At 46.6% G+C, this 22,345-nt stretch overlaps 1 protein-coding gene and 1 long non-coding RNA gene across 2 annotated transcripts in view; one reads left to right on the plus strand and one right to left on the minus strand.

Moving 5' to 3' along the window:
• Positions 1-1,682: 1,682 nt before the first annotated feature.
• On the minus strand, positions 1,683-3,900 carry LOC144123503 (uncharacterized). The gene is made up of 2 exons (XR_013313107.1): positions 3,634-3,900; positions 1,683-1,819 (listed from the first exon to the last, which is right to left on the minus strand). It is a non-coding gene; the product is annotated as an uncharacterized LOC144123503 (long non-coding RNA).
• Positions 3,901-8,851: 4,951 nt separating this feature from the next.
• Positions 8,852-22,345, plus strand: part of LOC144125529 (hemocytin-like) — a 95,968-nt gene continuing 82,474 nt past the window's right edge. The window contains exons 1-12 of the mRNA XM_077659012.1: positions 8,852-9,233; positions 9,722-9,747; positions 13,700-13,801; positions 14,986-15,177; positions 15,566-15,953; positions 16,562-16,743; positions 17,315-17,433; positions 17,598-17,763; positions 19,801-20,032; positions 20,699-20,987; positions 21,088-21,171; positions 21,892-22,198. Of these exons, the coding sequence (XP_077515138.1) occupies positions 9,139-9,233; positions 9,722-9,747; positions 13,700-13,801; positions 14,986-15,177; positions 15,566-15,953; positions 16,562-16,743; positions 17,315-17,433; positions 17,598-17,763; positions 19,801-20,032; positions 20,699-20,987; positions 21,088-21,171; positions 21,892-22,198 (2,182 nt within the window). The 5' untranslated portion in view covers positions 8,852-9,138. The remainder of the gene's footprint in view (positions 9,234-9,721; positions 9,748-13,699; positions 13,802-14,985; positions 15,178-15,565; positions 15,954-16,561; positions 16,744-17,314; positions 17,434-17,597; positions 17,764-19,800; positions 20,033-20,698; positions 20,988-21,087; positions 21,172-21,891; positions 22,199-22,345) is intronic.

Genomic DNA, 22,345 nt, shown 5'->3' on the forward strand with positions numbered 1-22,345 from the left:
GCCTCGACAATTACAAAGCGTTCGATAACGTTCACTACTCTCGAGGAGCTCGCGAACGTTTTACTAGCCAGCGCGCCTAGTATTAGGTTAGGAATTTCTTTGTATCCCGGCCCATTCGTTAACACGGCATGACAGCTGATAGGCCTCAAGCGCCTATTACTTGATTAGGGGAGTTCCCCAGTGTTCTATCCTGGAACCCATGCTGTTAATTTATCATTTATCCTTTATGCTGATGACATCAGCATCTGGACCGACGCAACAGACTAAACCGATAAAAAGACCATGCCGATCGAATTTTAATCAGCCCTCCAAAGTCTAGAGGCCACCCATATCGAAATGGATCTGCGACTCGCTCTTCCAAAAATTGCCCTCGATTTATCTGGTTAGGCTAAACGTGACATAAGTGCGCCAGCACGTTTGCCCTTGCTTAGCTTTATTTTTATTTTCTTTTTATAAGCTTGAAAATTCGAGTTGCATCCAACTGTTCTTGCAGTCGTTCCTCGCCTTTCCTCTTGCGTTAAAGCCGCCTGAGCTGGTCTTTGCGATTCGAGTTGCCGTTCCTTCTGTTCGGCGGTTTCTGAAGCCACTTGTACGTCTGGCCTCTCGACTGCGCGTTCCACTGGCGACTTCATCATTCGCCTCTTCTTTCTCGCTCATCTTTGCGTTTCTCGCTCTTCACCTGTGTCCGCATGCCATTTAGCTAGGTTATACTGTCTTCGCCGCTCTTTCGGCTTGTCGCTTCGTTATATTCACTGGATGGGTCGATTCGCGTTGGCGCTCTCTTTTTTTGCTTTGGTGTTCAGCTCATCGTGCACGTCGTTCGGCTTCGGAATCTGTCGAAAAAATTGCTTCCGTCATGATTTACCGTTTTCTGCTCTGCACACTCCTTCGGCGACTCCATTCTTCGCCTCTTCTCGTTTTCATCTGCATATGCACGCAACCGCATTTCTCGCTCTTGATCTACTTTCTTCATCATATTCTTCATCGTTCTCCCCATTGGCCGTAGCTGATGCGACGCTTCTAAGGGCTTACCCAAGCTTACCCGAGTTACTCTGAGCTTAACCGAGCTTCCTACCTCCCATTGGCTGCAGCTGGCACGATGCCCGTTCGAGACTACCCGAGTTTCTCCCAGGCTTCGCCCCCCAGACAGGACGGTTTTTTTCGCTAGCGACGCTTCAACTGAGCGCACTAAAAACGAAACTTATCAGCGAAGATAAGCGTCGGACCATTTCCGACATGTGCGTCTCGCTCCGTATCGGGCCGCACACCATACAATCTGAGAACGGAGAGATCAGAGTCTGAGGCTTGCCCATCGCAAGAATTCCCCTCAATTTGGTGCACAAATTACCAAAGGCATAGCCGACCATGCTGCACACTACATTTCTTCTATCTGACAAGTACGGGGGGTTAAGGCAACTTACTTGCTGTACCGTAGCGGTGGCCATTCCAGTCGGAAAGATCTGATAAGGTGCCTTCACTTATACATTCTTTCTCACTGACATAAAGAACATCGAACACCTTGAGAGGTCTATCCTACGCAAGCAAGGGCTGAAGGAAAGAGCAAGAGAGGTTGACCAGCGCTGAATCTGCTTGGTAATCAGGCAAGGGTTGGGATGAGCGTTTTGTCGTTGTAAGCACGCTGAAAAGTCTCTAACTTCAAAAATAATCGGACACAAGCAAGCAACGCTTTGCGACACGTTTTATTTCTGCAAAAAGGAGGAATCAGCAGAGATCAGCGCCCCCTCGTTTCAGTGAAACAGGATGTTGCTCACAACATCTCAAATGTGTCATGGTCTCGACGTGCTCTAGCCATAAAATCCTGCATAAAAAAAGAAAGGAGGAAAAAAAGTAAGAGTGAATATTTGTGAACACATTACTGCCGAGTTCGACATCACTGTGCGGTCACTGAATCGGTGCCACGTGCCAAAATTTTGACCAGAAAGAGGGTCCGTCGGGTCACCTGCTTAGTGCACGTTGCCCGACGTACGCCTTTATGACGGCATCGCTTACGTCTGTACCGCAACACAGTCGGAATTAATATGAATGTGATTCCTTTAGGGCAAACCTAGTGGGATGAAATGCTCTACCACAGTTCATGTTTGCACGAATACCGAGGAAAACACATGACTACAGCGGGCTCCTTTTATTTTATTAGAGACTGAGAGATCGTCACAACGAAAATATTTATTGGTTTTGGTCGGCCGGCTCGAAAGCGATGACCTTCATATTGACGCTGGCTGTACAGTGAGAGCCAATATGATGGCGGTCATTTTAAACTGAACCTGCTCCGATGGAGCGCTTTAACGCAGGTGATTTTCAAGCCGAGGCTAAACAAAATACATGCGAATAGATGACAACTTGGTTCTTCGTATCGTTGGCCGCCACTTTTATTGAAGAGAAAGTGGTGGCCGCACTTGAAAAAAATTCTTTGTCAGGTTCGGCCCGCCGGTAATGTGATCACCTTCATTTTGATTCCGACGTTATGGTGCCGAACAAACCAAGCTTTAAAAGCATCTTTGCTTCCTTTTAAATTTGTTCCTTGTCGTGCAGATCACGCCGTTCCCCAATAGCAGCATTGTCTTGCTTCTTGATTGAAATACAAACCTTAGCAATGTCCGTGCATTTATTCAGGGCAGTGTCCCTCGCTGGACAAGCTAGCCGTGAATTATGCATGAGTGTGTCGCTACGACAATTCATTTGTGATGGTCATAGCAACTGAGCGTCTCTTGCTTATGTTAATAAAGCTGGATAAACGTTTTTGATATACAGACGTGCCTTCAAGAGAAAAAGGACTCTATAGGAATTGCAGACTGCGGTTGTCAGAGTGCCTAATCTTAAAGCAAAAACAGTATGACATGCCACAAGTTCTTTGTTGCGAATGGATGCCGAGGCAACGTGGCCATGATTTCAGGTGTATTTAACTTTTTGTCTTAGGATCAGTGCTTATATTGTTGGGACCCTTATCGATTTTGTTCGGCCTAAAGAAGAGGTCGCTCGAGCGGCATGGTTTTAAAGCTAAAAATAAAAAAAGACCTGAATTGACAAATCATTACTTTTATTTCGAAATGCAATGATTTATGGGGCTTTAATGTCCCAAAGCTACTCAGGCTATGAGGGACGCCGTAGTGAAGGGCTCCGGAAATTTAGACCACCGGGGGTTCTTTAACATCACACAGTATACGGACCTCAAGAATTCAGAATGGAATGTAATGTGCAATGAATATTTTCATTATCAAGATCATCACAGGCCGACTTGATTCCTGGGCTGGAAACGGGCTTGTGCCAGTGATCGAGAGTTATCCAATTTCTTGCGCCAGCCTTATTTGCCCAAATTTCGACAGTCTAATCCGTTCACTGAAATCTCTGTTTTCGTCGGCTGCCAGAATTTTTATTGCCGCGTAGTATATGTTTTTCCTCGTACCTTGTTCTGTTCTGCAAACTAATCTTTAAAGGACTAATAAGTGTGACTGTGTAACAGCTATCGCGTTTTCCTCTCCCCAAGCAAATCGATACCACATTGCTCTCCGCGAAAAAGCGTCTTTCACGATAATTTGTTATCCGGCTCTCATATTTTACCTTTAAATTTATTCCGCACGAGTACACCAAAAGGGAGAATATCGCCGCGGCACTCACCTCTGACACACCAGGTGCCACCGCAAGGCTTGGGGCAGCACTCGAGTCCCTGGAGGGCGCACTGGTACGGCGTGCAAGTGGAGAAGGCGCAGTCACTGATCTGGCCTTGGGTGCTGGGACAGATGCCCATCACGGGAGCGGAGGCCGCGCTCAGAAGCAGCACGACGGTCAGGGCAGCAACAGCGTTGCCCTTCATTTCGAACGACTGGATGGTTGTGTTTCGGTACTTTTTTAGCGTCAGCAGTGCGCTTCTATGAGTCTCTAACTGCGCCCCTGTCAACTAGCTGCTCTTATATGCCGGCGCCATGGGGGGGAGACCGGTTTTATTTTGGCAGCCTGATGTACTGAACAGGAAAATCCGCAAAATACATTGCCTGGCATGCAGCCAAGCGCTTTGACTTTATTAAACGTTACTTATGGAGATTATTTTGCAGTGCGAAAGTTTGTTTCCCCTGCCACCACGTGTGGAGGCATTGACTTGTTTGCTTGTAACCCGCATGTAGAAAAAGAAGTAATGGTCGTCTTGGTACCGTGTGGTGGCAATGTTTTGAGCACGCCGTCGTTTCTTGATCTCACGTTTCCCTGAGCGTGAGCGAGGCGACCGGGCCGGAGAGGAGGTGAAAAGATTTCTTGCTCAGAAGCCTTGGTCTCCTTGAAGCAGCGACCTTCAGTACGGTTCCATCGAACGAGTTGCTCGCTGATTCGGGGAGTTCCCCAGAGCTGGTCAATTGCTTGAGATGTTTTGTGCCTTTCGCTATGTAAGCGGGATCGAATTAACTAAATAAGTGAGATGAATGCTGTAATAATTATTTGTTTTGTATGCACGCTAGGAAAGAAGGTAGACAGACGTAAAGAAAACAACGAATTAATGGCAGGTATGATAAGCAATATTGCTTGGGAAGAAACCTCACTGACTAGTTTTTCTTTCATAAATTAAAAGTGACAAATACAAGTTTGCTCGCTAAAAAAAAAAAAAGCAGCTGAGTGGTACACACAAAAGAATGCAGTGAGGGGATAGTTGGTACGACATTATGAGAACAATGAATAAATGCGCAAAAAGGACGGGACAAGAGAGAAGAACCACACGAGACAAGCGCAGACTAACAACTGGTTTATTGCACCAACGCTTCCTTCCTTCGACAACAAAGCGCATGCGCACCAACCATAAAGACAAAAGCCATAATCATCTCGTCAATCCAAGAAACTGCAACTCACTGCGGTACAACTGTAGGGAAGCCTCGCTAACACATTTTTCAGGCCCTAATCTCGCGATTTCCGAGGCTTCGATAATTTCACGTTCTTTCTGATCCCTCGCGCGTCCGATAACCTTAGTCCTTCCGAAAAGCAGTGTGCATTCTTTGTCATCATACTTGCAGGTCTTACGATGCTTTTCGGCAGGACTAAGGTTATCGGTAAGTTCGTCATTCGGTGAAGTTGACATGTGAGGTCGAGACTTTTGGCAGTCGCTGTGATTTTACTTCATACGCAAGCCTCTGCCAAAATGGGGACAGCGACAAAGCAGCACACCGAACACACCACGCTATGTACCAACGCCATATTTGAATAGTTCAGCGGGAAAAAACAAGCAAATGTATATGCGAGGCCACCAGTTGATATGACGCAGCTGGTTATGGACTTCTAATGTAAAAGCGTTGATCTATTTGGTAAGGAATTTCGGAGTGGCAGCTGTGAAGAAACGTTCTCTGAGCTAAACGGCGTGCAGAATTGTATTATGTTACAACCGCAAAGTGCCGCGTTCACTGTAATACAACGAAAATGTTACTCAGGTGGACCGAGCAACAGTCGCTTTCGAGAATGGGCCTTGAGCGCATGCGTAGCAATGGCATCCATATATGCACTGGCTTCATAACTATAACCAGGAAGGGTAGATTACAACCATCCCTGCCACTCTTCCGCGAAGAGGGACGAGAGACTTGAGAGTTAATTATTTTTTTTTTTGCGGGGCTCTTACGGTTACTAGCTATATGACATTTCTTGCTCCGAGTCTCGTTTCAAAGTTTCCGGTTTGTGTTTTTTGTAATAAACATGATAATTTGCCCGAGAAAACAACATTTTTCAGATTACATCAGCGGCCAATTATTTATTCGAATTTCGGTACTCTAAAAGCTGCTCGCCTTTTACTTCACTCGCTCTTTATTCTGTGTAAGCTATATCTAATAGCGAAAAGCTGTTATAGCGTGCCTATATTCCCAGCTGAGCTTAAGTGTAGGCCATGAAAAATCCACAGCCACAACGCACCACGAGCGCACCTCACGCGCTCGTGACCACTTCGTCTACTAGCTTTGCGGCTCCGAGAGGAAGTCTTGCGTGCAGTTCCTCTGCCATGGAAGATGCGAGACTGTCTGATTAGCCGCAGTCAGCACCTGAGAGTCGGCGTGTTCCTGAGCGTGAGAAGACGCGTCTGCAACGCAAAAATCCAGCCGTACGTGAGCGGAACGCGAAGCCGCTATGCTCTGCACTCAAACCGAACTTAGCCGCCATATGAACACAACATACTGTTGGGGAGTGTTGTTAACGTAAGATGGAAGCATCCGGCCTAGCAGAGATACATTGTTTACGCGTGTGAGAGCCAGACAATTAGGAGGGAGGTCTCCCGCCTTCTACACTTCGTTCAGGATACTGGTGGCAGTGACAGTATACAATTTTGACTCTTGTGGGCGCTTGTATGCGGGACTAGGTCTCACAGCTGTGCCAGAGCAATTGCCGGCCGATTTAACGTGAGGCTAACCCAATGTGTAGTCAACAGCAACCTCAACTATCTCTCCCGCTTAGCTGTGCCCTTTGGCGGGCCTGGACTGTCGGCGGTGCCGCATCATGTAATATGTGAGCGAACGGACGAGCAACGTGCTTGCAAAGTGAAACAGGAGCGCAAACGGTGCCGTGGGAACAACTTTTCGCTGAACTGTTAATATTAAGAAGTATCTTAGCCGGAGAAGTTTTTTAATTTATTTTTAACATACTGCACGCAGCAAAATGCCCAAGAAGGAATGGCATTCTGGAAAGAGGGAGAAGTAAGATGAAAGCGAGCCATAAAAAACACAACTGCAATAACACGCTTACATGTTTGTGACAACCGCACAGAAAGAATATGCATGCAATACTTGATCTACGTAAGTATAAACTGAAGCCGCCATATGTGAACACGATGACTGGTCGCCACAGCCACCAAAAATTCGGCAACCTTAACTACTCTATTCCAGCTGGAGAGAGAGAGAAATAATGTTACTTCAATCGATGAAAGTATAGTATAGGGAAAAATGGATAATTTGTACATATCATGAATTTGGGGTTAATGTTATTTGATGGAAACGGCTAGCGTGTCTAATACTAAGAGGACGTATGTACGGGCTAAGTTACAGTGCAAGTTTTACGATTCAGTAAAACAATACAAATTTAAGGCGTAACTTCCGTTAGCTGCCATTAGTTAAGACGCAGAATTGGTGTCACCGTACCTGAAGTAAACAAAACGTGCTACCGGCCTATGAATTTTTTCAAGAATGTCTGTAAAAGGAGTGAACATAATTCAGGCTTGCTCTAGCTAAGGTATTATGAAATATGTATATGCAAGATGTATAGCTTGTGCGGGAGCATCATTCAGCTTCTGCATCAATAGATGTAGCTTGCGAAAGGCAGAAGGGGAGATATTATTAGCATAAGTGTTCCAGCTGAGGCAGTTTTTAGCATGCCTCCAAAATATTCGTATTCGGTAACTTTGGCTAAGTGGCGCTGCTTAATAGAATTACAATGCTGAAGCAGATTTTTGCTTCCTAATTATGCTAAGGAAGAACGATGTACCCGCGTTACGTTAAGTTGCATACCCGCTCCTGCCACTAGGCCAGGATATTACTAAGGCCAGAGTTAAGCTGAGTCGTCAGTGGAGGGTCGAATTCTGATAGGTCTGTCGACCACACTAACAATGTCATTACAAAAAAAGAACAAGAAAAAGCAGGGGCCCGAACATATTGCCCTGTGGTACACAGGAAATGAAAAGAATTAAATCTAACCTAAACAGAATAGAGTCTTAGCAGACCGAATTGACGGTCCGCTCCGCTTACGCTGGCCTCTCAGGCTTACGCACGCGATGACCACGTATTAGCATTTTAGCTGACTGGAAGCAGCGGCGAATTGCACGCAGAGTACCTTTTGTTAAAAAGTGGAACTGCGATTACAAAAAAAAAATAATTTGTTGTTCTGCCCTATACAAAAGATGAATTAATCCTCCTTGTGATCCATTTTTTAATGAAATGGTTATGGTGCCATGTTGTTATTGATTAAATATTTGTCAGTTTTGTTATGGAACACAGCTGCGAGCCAACGAGGAGCCAGAAAATGGTCAGGCAGAGTGCTGGACAGTGCTACCTTGTTGCATGTCTTAATTATTGAGCTTGGTCAGCCGAAGTCTTTCTTGAAATTTCTGTGCTCCTCATGACGGTGCGTTTTTGCTAGAAACGCCCAAATTAACTCCCAGTAGTCCATACTTTTTTTTTCAGTAATGGCAGAAAAGGCTGTCGAAAAAAAAAACAGAAAAAACTTCGTCCTCTATTGCAACGGGAGATATTCGCCATGTTGACCGAAGTGACACTTTGTGCCCGTATAGATATTCAAGAGCTCTCTGTGCGTGCGCGCATACGGAGATTGCGCGGTCGCCGCCACACCTTTCGAAATTCCGGTCGCGCGTCCGGAACCGCTGGTGAGATAAAAAAAGTGCAGTGCGAGCAGGGGAACGAGGTTGAAGTTCTTACACAGCAGCAACAAATCCGGCAAGCAACGCTTTGTTTCCCGTGACGTGTGTATTACACAGCTCGCTAACCCTGAAGCCTCCAAGGTCATCGTGTCTTCGAGCAGGGGCAACGCTTCCAGAAGCTGACTAGTACGTCCGCGCCGGCGTAGCCATCCCGACGAGTGGTGGCACGAATGCATCCGCGAATTGCACGCGGTGTCTTCCTCCGTTCTGTCGGCGGCTCTGAGGCAATGCCGGAGAAGCGACGCCGGGCCGCCGCGCGGTATCTGGCTTCCGAGGAGTCCTCGTTCCCTCAAGGAGGGGAGGTGCACGTCCGGCCAACTCTCACCGTCTCCGCGGCCGCCCAGGATATCGCGACTCTGGCTGCGGCGGCATATCCGCGGCGGATGATGCGCCATATATCTCCGCATCTCGTCCGTCACAGCGTTTCTTTCACGGTGCGGTGCGCGCGCTCGCGCAGACAGTCCGATCTGCCAGCAGCGGCAGAAGCAGACCGGCCGCCCGGATCCGTTGACAGGGGACCAGCGGTGCTATCTTGGAGAACCGCCCAGCCGCGCACGACTCGGGTTGCGCCGCCGTCGCTTCTGAGCTAAGATATTTCGGCGTGCACGGGCACACACGCACGCACACACACACGCGCGCGCGCCCACTGTCTGCGGTGGCATGCGGAGGAGACGGTAGCTAGACGCAGTTGTCGGTCTGTTGCGAAGAAGTTTCGCAGTGTGAGACAAAAAAGTGTGGAAATGGCTGCGCTCTTAACCAGAGCCGGCCTGTGCTTGCTGCTCGTGCTACCACTTTTGGGGGCGCTGGCAAAGGAGAAGAAATTCCGGTTTTTCAGGTAAGTGCCCCTGCTGCGGGTAGAGTGCTCGCTCTGCGAAGGCATAGTTTCGGGTTGGAACCCTCAATACTGAGCGATATTCGCGCTGATCGCTGCTACTTGCTAAGCTAAAGGAAACAGAGAAGGAGTTTATATTTGGTTCGCTGGTCGATTTATTCAGCATGCAGGATGACAGGCTAGAGCCACCGGGATCTTTGAATTCGCCTTTTAGGGGTCACACCTATAGGATTGTGATAGACGTGACTACGCACAAGTTTGAGTAGAGAATCGCTGAGCCAGACGTCAGGCAGCAAATATACTTCCTCTAGAACAATTCATGATTATTAGTACCATATACAAATGGCGATTGAAGGTAATTTTCCCCCTAAGTAAAGGCACATGTTTTGATGAGCCAGGATACTGAGGGATTTTTAAAATGTAATAGTAAAAGTAGGTAATGCATTATTAAACGTGAATGACATGTCTATATTTATCTTTTCTTATTTCAGAAAATCTGTCAAAGGAAAACATGACGGTAAGTCTCAAATTTCAGTAGCGATGGCTATTTACGTATTGCTTGCTTAGCGTGATGCTTGATAAAATTTTTGCTGCGACAAGTTTCACCTTGACAAATGATCGAGTTCTGTGCAATGCATGAATGCTTCTCGAATTCTCCAAGGGGTATGTTATAAAAAGAAAGAGAAAAAAATCCTTTGCCTAAATGCCATAAATGTGCGGTAGCACTCTTCAAATACCATTTAGATGCAGCAACTGCACTTAATGCGAAGGACATCGTTACAATTTAGATTTATGACCTAGAGTAGTTTTAGACAATTGTTTAATCTCTGCAAATGTGCTCATTACTACTCTGCGAAGTCTGGCGGGAGGTATGTTATAGAGTCAGTTCCTTCTTTCCAGCCGACGAGGACGACTTTCACACACTTCCCGTAGACCCCATCTTGCAGAGAAAAGCGCAGAGGAAGTTTTTTTTTTTACAATTTTATATTCGATGAAAAAGGACGGCCGACAAAAATTAAGGAATTGATGCAACTAAACATTGGAACAACCGAACAGCGCAAGTTTAGGTGACTTTAACGCAGTTTGGAACAGTACGAAAATTTTAGGCTTAAGTCACCTGGAATACAGTTTCCTACTGCAGCCTAGCATAAAATAACCAGCCTTGTTAATCACTGGAAAAATATGAATGAAAAATTGAGGCTTGACACGAATAATGCAGCGAGTAGCTGTCACGCGCGGTGCCCGGTTTGGCCACGAAGTCTATCACGGTCGTGTTTTCGCTCCTGGTCACGAGTGCCTCTGGTGGCGGCCGCGCACACTAAACAAATTCTCACCCTTAAGGGTGCAAATCAGCTGTCCCCAGACGAACACCCTTTTGGGTGCTAAAAAGGGAGCAGAGATCTGCACCCTTCAGGAAGGGTGCACATCATGAAAGTTTAGAGGGCGTGCATCAGTCCAAGGGTTTTGCTTCATGGGTAGATTAACGCGGAGCACCCTTCCAACATGCATTCGTAGAGGTGTTATGGAAAAATAGTACCCTTTAATGAGGGTGCAACCATTACATCCTCTAAGGTATCATTAAGTGCACCCTTCCTTAAGGGTGCTGATCTCTGCTCCCTTTTTTAGCACCAAACAATGCAAAAGGGTGTTCGTCTGGGGACAGCTGATTTACACCCTAAAGGGTGAGAAATTGTTTAGTGTGCGGGCGCCTGCTCAGAAGCTACCGCATGTTCCACAAGTTGCTCCGCGTGCATATTGCGGATAAGCCTACCGTGCCACCACACGGTTAATTCACTGTGCCGAAGGGCTAGGTGTCAAATGCGGATAACAGCGACTGTGGCGCCATGCCAGCTGTAGCGGATCGCATAACACCCACGTGCCGCCGGTACGTGGGTAGTGCTGGCTTACTACGGTCAACCCTGCATTGGCGGGGAGGGGAGGAGGTCACGTGACCATTCCGGGGAGCGACGGACCATGTGACGTCCGTTCGCCGAAACAGAGGCGGATGTTCGCAATGTGCTGTGGGCTTGAGTAGGGACAAGGACACGAATACTACAGGAAGTGCGAATCACGGCCACTACGGAGGAATACTTTTCCAAGTGGCTGACGGACGATAATAAGAGCAGGAGCCTGCTTAGGTTCGTGCATGAAAATAGCTTACACGACTTTGTATAGTACACAGCTAGCCCAAATTATGCCTTATGGCAAGTGTCCGAATTAAAAAGAAATCTGTATAACGGTTACTTGATGAAATTGAAAAACGAATGTTGTACCACGTGCCGGCAGCAAAGATTATGGTCATTTGCAAACGATTTTTTTTTGGGGGGGGGGAGGGAGGGAGGGGGGCTTCTTTATGTCTCTACAGCATATCATTCAAGCGTCAACTTACGTAATTAGGAATCGCATTCTAAGTACCAAACTGAGTTCTCTGCTTCACGCTCAAGACATTTTGGTGTCAAGGTAACATGCCTCATGAGGACCCATATGCTTAAGCCTTCTTGTCCGTGGAAAGGATAAACATTTTCGTGTGTCGAAAATATCGGTATATAACCGACACACTCCTGTACTTTATATCGACGTTCTCGTAACATCCATGGCACCAAGACAGCGGACACAGAGCTGTGGCTTCTATGAACAAAAAAAAGTAAATGTAGAGTAGAGCATCTGCTTGCTCGTCGTTTTCCGGAGTTGTCCGATATCTCGGCATGGACGTTTCCTGTGATGAATATCACGTATTGGTGATGGTACATCTCACATTTACCTATGAACCTTCGTTTACTGGTTTTATTTTTTTCAAAATTCAGGGGGCAAAAATTGAGTTGTGTTTTCAGAGTTGATATTCGAGGAGAAATCAGGCTTTTCCCGAAATTATCACAGAATTAGGGTAATTTCGGTACCGGGCACAGATTCATTTCACAAAGCATATTAAGTTTTAATAACCAAAAACACGTTATGTGAAGCCTTCCAGATAACAAAAACTTTTTTTTATCTCACAGATGTTTGTTCACAGATGCTTATCTGCATAGTGTTTACACGTCGCAAATGCAAGAATGTTCTTTCTTCGACGCAGTTGCCGCTTAGAATACACAAAGGTGTCAAAGAGGAGTTTACCACTAAGTGGTAGCGTGCGGTACAGCCATGACGGTATGACAGGAGGCCAATCCTGGTGTAATGGGAGGAGGGGAGGGGCGGGGTTAGCAGGTATCTCTCAAATTCATAAGGCCACGTCAGAGGTTACAGTGCTTAGGAGATAATTGCAGTCCTCAAACACTTTCCTGAACTGACAGTTTTGAAAAGGGCCCAAGACGGCCGCAAGTTTACATATCTTAAACTGGTTGTCATCTCTCTCGTGGGCATTGCGTGCCATAGTAGCATCCCATTAAGTGCTTATCTTGAAGCCAAATTCTTCAGTTGAAGAGTTCAGACTTCACGGCACTCTTCGGTAATAGGTACAAGACTGCCTTGGCTTGATCTCCTTTTATAGTCTGCGGCTTGTCTGTGGCTTGCTGTAGCCTGAGTGTCACGAGGTGGTTGACATGAGGCAACAGAAACGTACCACTCTGAAGTTTCGTCTGCATATCTAAGAATGGCTGCAAGGCATCCCTCATCTTGATATTTTCGCGAAAATAACCTGATTTTCATTAAGCAGCATTTTATAGTTTGTGCTTTGCTGCTTTCGTTAGCGCTTAAAATAAGCTCCGTGAGTGAAATCCGCAATTCCACGACAACCGAAAACGTTCTGTGCAAACTACGTCATTTGTTTGCTACAACAGAAGGAGTCTTCTTTGCATCACTAAAGACACGCCGTTAGGTGCACAAATAATAATGCACTTCTGGTGTAACTTATTTGCATGCCTGAAAAACTCCCAAAATTTATTTGCTACTGACGGAACGTCAAATACACAAAAGGAAGGAACAGCATACCTAACGTGTATCAAATGGGGCAAATCTTTCACGTATAATACCTGCACAGCCTCGGCTTCACACACTTCCTTCATTATTCTGCGTATGTTCAAAAATTCTGTTAAAAAGTGGTAATGCCTATTTTTAGCACTAACGTCTATTTTTTTCTGGATTTCTCGCGTCATGCGCGTTTTCGAAGGAAAAATGATTTCTAGATGGGTTACTGTTTTCGTAATTCTTGGTGTTTTAATATTAGCGCTTTCAGCTATTCTGGCCATTTGCAATAAATTTTGCATCTTCGTGTAAAAAAGTAAGCACTGATGTTTTTGCGTTGGGAAGCTAACGAATTGACTTTCTTGACTCCAAGATATTCTGTTCACGCTGAAAAATATTTATTTTTAATCTAGCTGTTATATGGCGCCTGATTGGATTTAAAAAAAATAGTCAAAAGAATCTCTTGCTGGATAATATGCTTCCAGACTTTTGTGTTAGAAGAACAGAAATAAAGATATTCTAAACGGTGGCTCCGCCTGCAGTCTTACCTTTTGCGTGCCGGTTTCATGCAGAAATAGAGGAGACATGCTCGCGACCATGCCAAAACGGTGGAAGATGCTACAAGGAAAGATGCGCCTGTACACACGGATTTCGGGGAGAATTTTGCGAATATCGTAAGTATATTGCAGGTTGCTATAATATTAAACTTTGTATGATGATCACGCTCTCGGGAAATTTTTTGTCATTTGCCGAGCTGTGCAGCACATTACAACGTCTTGGAAATCGTAACCCGCGGCTATGTCAGTTGCTTAGTTCAAAAAGAAATATACGTGTTCCAGAAGTTCCATCGTGAACCTAGACCTTGGTTTTAGTTATTATTTTTAAAAGAAGCTCAAAGACAAGGGAATGCTGAATTGGGCGAGTTGGATTGGATGATAGTTTGGAAAAGTCAACGCGAAAAAAGACGAAGACGAAAAGGAGGAACACACGCCAGCGCTGTCTCACAACTTAAATTTCATTAGGAAGGTTACAGAATGTATATGATGAGAACAGGAAAAAAAATCCGTGCGTTCTATTTGCGCTGCATAAAAGCAATCAAACGCCAATCGTGTTTAAAATACTTATAGCGTTCTAACAGCTCGAGACCGGTGAAGTCAGGTACGTCATATTGAAGACAAAGTCAACCAGGTGAGCGGAAAGCAAAGTGAGAATGGTTACCTCGCTGTCATGCTCACTCATGTTCTGCGCGTGTCTTGCCTGGAGCCTTCTAGGCTCCTTCATGGGTATGATCACGCACAGCTCTAACTCCACATCGTATTTTGTCACTACCATCGCCTTTACCATCGCGCCATCGTAGCAGTACCAAACCACTGGCCTTCTCACTTGGTTTTCCATGTAATAAGGAGACATCGGAATCCAATGACATTCACAGATACTCTCCATCTTATACAAATGAGTATTATTGGTTATTATTATGCTGCTTGGAGCAAGCACGCCGTGTAGCGCTTTTTAAGGCAGCTTAGAAGAGATTTTAGATGGGACGAGCACAGGTGACAAACATTTCATATCCCGACGACAAAATTATGACAGTTGTGCGCCAATAAACGGCCAGGTTGCTTGTGATGGCACAGTACCTTGCACGTTACATGTTTTCCAGAAAAAAAGAAATGAATGCACGAGGAAATTTCCTTGTGAGAAAGGCTTGCAGAAGCAGGGGTAGAATGTTACAAAATGAGGCGCTGTTTGTACAAGTTCTTTCAGTCTGCACCGTATACCGGTCAACCTCATCGCTCACTACTGCTCCATGCTTTCAATCACAACTGTCAGTGCTCACCTCTTTCACCATTGCACGCCGCAGCCATGTCCCTGTGCGACCTTCAGCGGACCGGCTTCCACGGGACGTCCCAGTGCAACCACACACGGCTCTCCACTACCTGCGTGCTCGAGTGCAACCGCGGTCTGCGCTACGAGTATCTGCCAGCCACCAACGTCTACACGTGCACTGCTGACGGAGTGTGGTCACCACCGGTCTTGCCGCGCTGCATCGATGGTCAGTATATAGTATACACTAGCCATACACGCAACGAGCGGGATGCTTTCTGTTTTCCCATTCTTACATAAGCGTCACTGTTACCTGGAACCAAGAGTCTTCCGATTCACGTGTGCCATAGCTCTTTGTCAATGTATCCACGACCTGGCGAACGAGTCGTGAAAACTTTATACAGGCCAAGGGGTTAGATTCACTTGCACTATGCATGCGTTCTAAGCGACAGCATTTTTCAGCGAATATTGGTGCTTTCCGGTTGTATTTATGGTACCGTCGGTGCAACAAAAAATCAGTCGGTGCAGGGGCGCCCGCAAGGCTCCCGGCACAGCTAGTGACTTGAATAGACGTACTCGTGGGTTATAACTTATATGTTAGCCTAATTGCTCCGCAGAGGCTCAGGAGCGCCTCAAGAACGGCGGTTCGTCCTCGCGCAAGCCCTCGAGCGGCACCTGCTCTGTCTGGGGCCGGGGCCACTACCGCACCTTCGACGGGTCCCTGTACAGCTTCCGTAGTCGCTGCCGGCACCTCCTGGCGCACGAGTGTCGAGGAGACACGTTCAGCGTACACGTGAGCGACGGTCACTGCCCCGACGACAGCGTGGGGCTCCTCTGCCACCGGGCCCTGGACATCTACGTGGAGGGGCAACGCTTCGGCTTCGAGCTGGACCCGCCCCGTGTCACACTGGGAAACATCTCCGCGCCGCTGCCCACCACGCTGGAAGGTCTTCGAGTCGACTACGTCGCTGGAAGGATCGTCGCCAGTAGCCAGCTCGGATTCACGTAAGCGCGCATACTTTACTCTTCGTTCTGTCAGCTATGGTGACAGGAGCGGGATTAGGAGAGATACGCTAGGCCAGCCTTTTTTCTGCACGACTACCGAAGCTCTTATTACTGCGCTCAGGTAAATCAACTCGTGCATTGCCTTGTAGAATTCTGCGGTGAATCAAAGTAAGCCACTATAGGCCGCAAAAATAATTTATAACAATCGTGACCTCAAAGCTATGGACAAGGTTTTCGCCGAGCATGCAAAGCGCAATACAGACTGCACAGAACAAGATTTCTGATACTTCGGCACGCTAAACATATTTATAAGTACAGTTTAAACAGCTCTCAGGGGGTTAGGCCAAGTAAAGAAAAAAGTCAGGCAAAAGGGTCCTGTATTGGAGTTCATGAGATGCGAAATGCATATGGTGAAGTAATTGTTACAATTGGTAATATATTATGAACTGGATCATAACGTGCGTCAAAGACGCTTCAGGAAGCATCATTGTAAGCGTCGCTAAAAAAAAGATATGGTACATTTTTCCAGAATTGCCATTCTTAAACAATAAAACGAGCCTTGCACAAGCTCACCATTTCGCCCCATTTCACCCTCTCCTCGAAACCAGCGTAACGTGGAACGGTAAAGACTTGGTGGAGGTATCCGTGGACTCGTCGCTGAAAGGCAGCATGTGCGGCCTCTGCGGCCAGTATGACGACGACCCGACCAACGACTTTGTCAACAACCACGGTCGCCAGGTCACCTCCAGGTCGGCCTTCGTGGACAGCTGGAAGAGGAATGAGCTAGAAGGTCAAGGTCACGGCTTTGCTTCTTCTGAACGTGGCGTCACATTACCCGCATCACGTACCTCACAGCTATAACAGTCCAAAAGCAGCCTGAGCTTTCGGAAACAGCCTGAACTATCGGATTTTGGACCTCAACTTCCTCGCATGGCAGATGAATGCAAAAAAAAAAAAAACATCTCTTCATTATTGTCAGACATTCAACCTTCATCGTGCTGTACGGCGTCTCTCCGTAACTACTGTAATACCTCGCTGTAACGAAGTTGAAGGGGCCCGGCGATTTTTTCGTTATAGCCGTAGCTTCGTTATAGCCCGTGTTGAACGAGCTTCCAAGGGGAACCGTCATCGCTTCGTTATATCTCTTACTTCGTCACACACCGTTTCGTTATAACGAGATGTTACTGACTAGCTGTCCGCTATTTCACTTCACTGGTGCAGGTGCAGGAGCAGGACACTCGGATATTCTTTTCTAGATTTTAAGAACACCAAGCCAAGGCCTTAAGATACTGCAGCGATTGCATGGCATTCAATTTCTGCGACTGCTGTTTTGGCTGACGCTGCGTTGTTCTTTATTGCAGAGGACTGCGAGGACATCTTCTTCGATCCATCCCAGCAGAAACCCAGCGAAGAGCTCGTGCTTGAGGCGAGAAGACTTTGTTCCAGAGTCACCGACAAAAGATTTGCAGCCTGCCACAAGGTAAGGGGTGGAAACTGATCAACTGATTACTTGACAACGTTTTGTACCACATGCCTCACGCGCATTCTCGAAGCATTGAGACCCCAGCGCAGGCATCAAGTACAACACAAGGAACGGCAATTTGTTCGGCCTTACACGCATTTCTTGTTTTTCATTTCCACAAGGTGGTCGATCCTAAGCCGTACGGCGATATGTGCCTGGAAGATTACGTGTCCTGCCTGGGTGACAGTGCCTCCAACTGCCGATGCAGCGCCCTGGCTGAGTACTTCCGAGAGTGCGAACGACTCGGAGGCAAACTGGAATCTGTTTGGAGAAGGCACGATTTCTGCCGTAAGCCATTTATTCGCATATTTTTTTTTAGCATCGAAGCTTCGTAACATTGCAAATCAATTTCGTACGAACTCTATGAGCAACGTTCTGACGAGTACAGGCGAACGCCAGGACGAACTGACGATGAAGCAACATGGAGCTGTTTTCTTTGGGTCTTGCAGCGAGTGCTGCAGGAGAACTTCATAGAACGTGACCAAGTATTTTACGGCGAGGCTGTTGGTAGCTCACTCTTAGTGGCTCACAGTGACGCCCCGCGACGAATGACGTCACTGGCAATGAGGACGCGTCCGAGCGTGTTCTGCACAGCTGTTGGTGGGGTCTCCATTTTTAATCGCAAACAGCAAGGACTTAAGTCAGAAAAACAGACAGCTGCGCTGGTCAAACGCACTGAGAAAACGTATTCATATATGGCGACATAAATCAACGCGAAGAAGGGTTGAGGGCGGCTCAGTTCTCTAGACCACATTTCGACAAGAAGCCCTCTTGCAGAAACGTTGGCTAACGGATCGAGGCTCCCCCTCAACCCATGTTCACTTTGTTTTGCGTTGTCAAGAATCTCATCTTCCACCCTCGCTCTACTGATAATCGTATAAGCATTTTTGTTTGTTTTCGTATGGTATAACTTTATGTGACTTCGTATTAAAAAAAAATTAACAAATGAAACCTTCCGACCCGTGCCACTTAACTTTAATATGCTTAAACCATTTAAAAATAAAAAATAATAGCTCCAAAGGACAATTTCACTTAGCAGAAAACAAAATCAAATAAAAGAGACAATATTACAAAGTAAAATGGTAAATATAATTAAAGGGTTTTCGCAATGCGCTGGCTATTAACAATGGATTACATACTGGAGGTGGTGAAGAGACCGGGCTTAGGAATTGTTGGTTTTGGTGGGTTGTCTTGACGGGATGTTGGAAGGGTTTCAGAGGGTTGTTGTTGTTCTTGTTTACCTCAGTAAACATATAGGTGCTGTAACCCTCTTCTTTCTTCTTCACTGCGCCTCCTGCGGTGAACTGCATCGATTGTCTGGGATAGATTCTAAATAGAAAACTACTCCCCCCCCAACCTTCATTTATTGATATGTGTCTTTTTATGCTTACTGAACCACAAGAATTGTCTGGAGTGGTAGTTTATATACCCTGAGGTTCTTGACTGGTATGGTGATCAAGATTATCTTGTGAGTAGAATGAAACTAGTCATGGTGAATGTGCTTTGGTTATAAAGACTTAACACAGTCGCGTTTTAGTAGTTTTTTTCGTAGTGTTGTTGTGTTGCTTTGTAAGATAAAGTGGCTTGTCATTGTTGAATTTAAGAGCTTTATTATTAGCATAATGTCAAGTATTGCTACTGGATAACTTATTATTCCTTTAGTATTTCGCTTTCATTTTTATTACTATTTATAAATAGCGTTAACTAGAATTACGTTCTCTTTGTTGAGTGGTTGGTGTCTGGAATGCTATGCTGACTTGTTTGATGGGGTTATAGCTGTTACTAGTTCAAGTTTGGTCTAAACGAATGTAAACTGGCTAGCCTTGCTGTATCCTGTTGATACCACAGTTTTCTCATTTTGTGAGAGTGTGCTTCAGGGAAATAGAAATAATGGGTATGGTGTTGAAGCGAGAATGGGTTTGATGGTCCCGTTTCAAGTATTACTCCGGGGGAGTCAAGCTGGGCGTTGGCATTGCCCTTTATCCTTGTGCGGTATAAATGCCAAGGTACTACTTGGACAGGGATGACGTATCCACTCCTATAGGCCCGTGCTTTGAGAGGGTTGATACCCTACCCAGTTAAATAGGCCGTTGCACCTTGGTCACGATTTGACACATTAGGTTGCCAAGCGCTGGAATCAATGCTGCTTTTGCTCGCGCAGTTCATTTATCAGGACTGAGATGACGGGACCCCCCGAAGGAATTCAGAATTTGGGCCAACCAACATGCCGCGCTTCGAAAAACGGAGTCTATGGATAGTCACGTTACTGGCTTGCTTGATAAATTCAGGATAGCTAACAACCAATGAAATTACGTTACGGCGCAGCGGCTCGCTGTCCGGCGGGCATGGTGTACACCCAGTGCGGAGCCTCGTGCACACGCACGTGCCGCAACCCGGACGTTTCGTGCGAGTCGCGGCCCTGCGTGGACGGCTGCCACTGTCCCGAGACGAAGCTGCTGCACGACGGACGCTGCATTCGCCGGGAGCAGTGTCCTTGCTCGCTGCACGGCAAGGAATACCGACCGGGGTCTCTCGTCAAGCAGGAGTGCAACACATGGTGAGTACGCTCTTCGGGGTGTACGACGACAGAGCAGATTAGGGGGCCGTTAAAGTAGAACAAGGCGAAAATTGTTTCTTTCTGGCGCACCTTAAAGAACAAAGGGCACTTTGGAAATAGTTAACATTGCTAAGGCGCCGTAGCGGTGACTCCGTGACCACGAAGTGAAAAACGCGGTGAAACTGCACTGCGCTTATTGTGACTATTTTATTTTTTTCCTCGAGTTTGCAAGTAATATCTGCAGCACCGCTTTCCTTGTCTAAGGATATGTTATGTTCTGGAGGGTTTAATGTCCCGAAGCTGCTAATTGGTCTATGAATGACCGTCATAATGCAGGCCGCTGGATTATTTTCGACCACCTGGGGTTCTTTAACGTGCACTGATGTCGTACAGTAGACAGGAGTTTTTTCATTTCCCTCCATCGAATGCGGCCTCCGCGGCTCCGATCCCAAAACCTTCGCTTCAGCCGCCGAACGACGTAACCACTGAGCTACCTTTGGTAGTTTTCTATAGACATGAAAAAAGCTTTGGCTGAAAGTGTAATGTATTTTTACGCGGAGAAAGTCCCTCGCACAGCGATCACTGTAAAGGCAAATAACAAACTGGCAGGATCATGAGTTCCCTCAGTAAATACCGCCTGGACACTCTTTTTGTGTGTTTACACAGCGAGTGCAGAGGAGGGGAGTGGCAGTGCACCAGTAAGGAGTGCCCGTCGCGGTGCGTGGCCAACGGGGACCCTTTCTACTCGACCTTCGACGGCAAGGCGTTCGAGTTCAGCGGCCGTTGCCCTTACTACCTGGTGCGCTCGCAGAACTTCAGCGTCGTTCAGGAGACTGGCCACTGCCACAACGTGAAAGTCACCTTCGCGAAGGGCGTTGGTGAAAACGCGCTGGACTGTTCCAAGACAACTACCATCACCATTGGAGACGACAGTGTTGTCCTCGCTCACGAGAAGGTGAGGCCGGTGTATGTTGAAGTATATATCTCAAACCGTACTCAAAACTATGCTGTGCGCGCACTGACACATTCTCGTCTTGTGCGACTTTACCCTTAAGGTGTACGTGAACGACAAGCAAGTGGGGCTTCCCTTCTCCAGCAACATCGTCGTTGTGTACAAGCCTTCCTCTGAAGTAACGCTGGTAAGACAATCAAAGCTTTGCACAGCATGCATGTTCCACCGTTATTTAAAACGGTATATATATATATATATATATATATATATATATATATATATATATATATATATATATATATATATATATATATATATATATATATATATATATATATATATATATATATATATATATATCTTGCGCTTTTACACGAACCTATTTTTTTGCGTTAAATAACTATACGTTACTTAACCTGTACAGTATGAAGTGCAGTGCTGATGTTTATAAGCTGTCTACAGAACTTGCCTTCCGCCGTAAGGGGCTAAAATTAAACTGATAGGCCTGCTAGCGTCATTTCAAAGAATATATGTTTTCAGTGACGATTTCTTAGCCAGCCGTTTAAGATTGTGAATGCTGGCACCCTGTGGGCTTCTAGACATTTCACATGAGTACAGCTCCTTCGTAGTCTTGAGCACGCGTGCAGTGCCACCGAGTTCTCTGTATTTCTTAGCTAATAAACCTTTCTTTGTCTCCACTTAGAACATCATGTGAAATTCTACGATCTGCTGTATGGCTCATTCGTTAGCACATCGACTACACCGCAGTGCTATTCGCTGACACTGAAACAATGAACGTATCTGAGCACTTCTGAAGTCGAGAGAAAGATTTTCTTGCAGTCGGCGGGTAAAATCAATATGGAGAGCTCGTTCAAGATCGGAAGGTCACGGCTGCACCTCTCCGCAGGCGTCCTTCTCCAACGGCGTCGTGCTGCAGTGGAATCGCAAAGGTCGCCTGCACATCGACAGCCCCGCCAGCCTTAGCGGCCAGCTGCAGGGCCTGTGCGGAACCAACAACCGGAACCAGAAGGACGACTTCCTGACGCCTGCCGGCGACGTGGAAGGAAGCGTGCGTGCGTTCGCCGACAAGTGGAAAGTGGACGCGTCGTGCGACGAAGAGGAGCGCCTCCAGGAGCACCCCTGCGAGCGGTCGCCGCAGAAGGCCCCGCGCGCCAAGACCCTCTGCAAGGAGATCCACGGGGACGCCTTCAGAGGTGCGAGCTTCTCTACAGCGCCTGCGATAAAACCATGGGGGATAAGTGAGGAAATGCTGCTCGTCTGGACGTGAATGGTGGAAAGTATGCTAAAGCAGAGGCAGAACAAAGCCAAGGGCGGCGGCGGCGGCGAGAGGTGGGAGACCT

Source organism: Amblyomma americanum, chromosome 3, assembly GCF_052857255.1.
Source record: "Amblyomma americanum isolate KBUSLIRL-KWMA chromosome 3, ASM5285725v1, whole genome shotgun sequence".
Taxonomy (NCBI): Eukaryota; Metazoa; Arthropoda; class Arachnida; order Ixodida; family Ixodidae; genus Amblyomma; species Amblyomma americanum.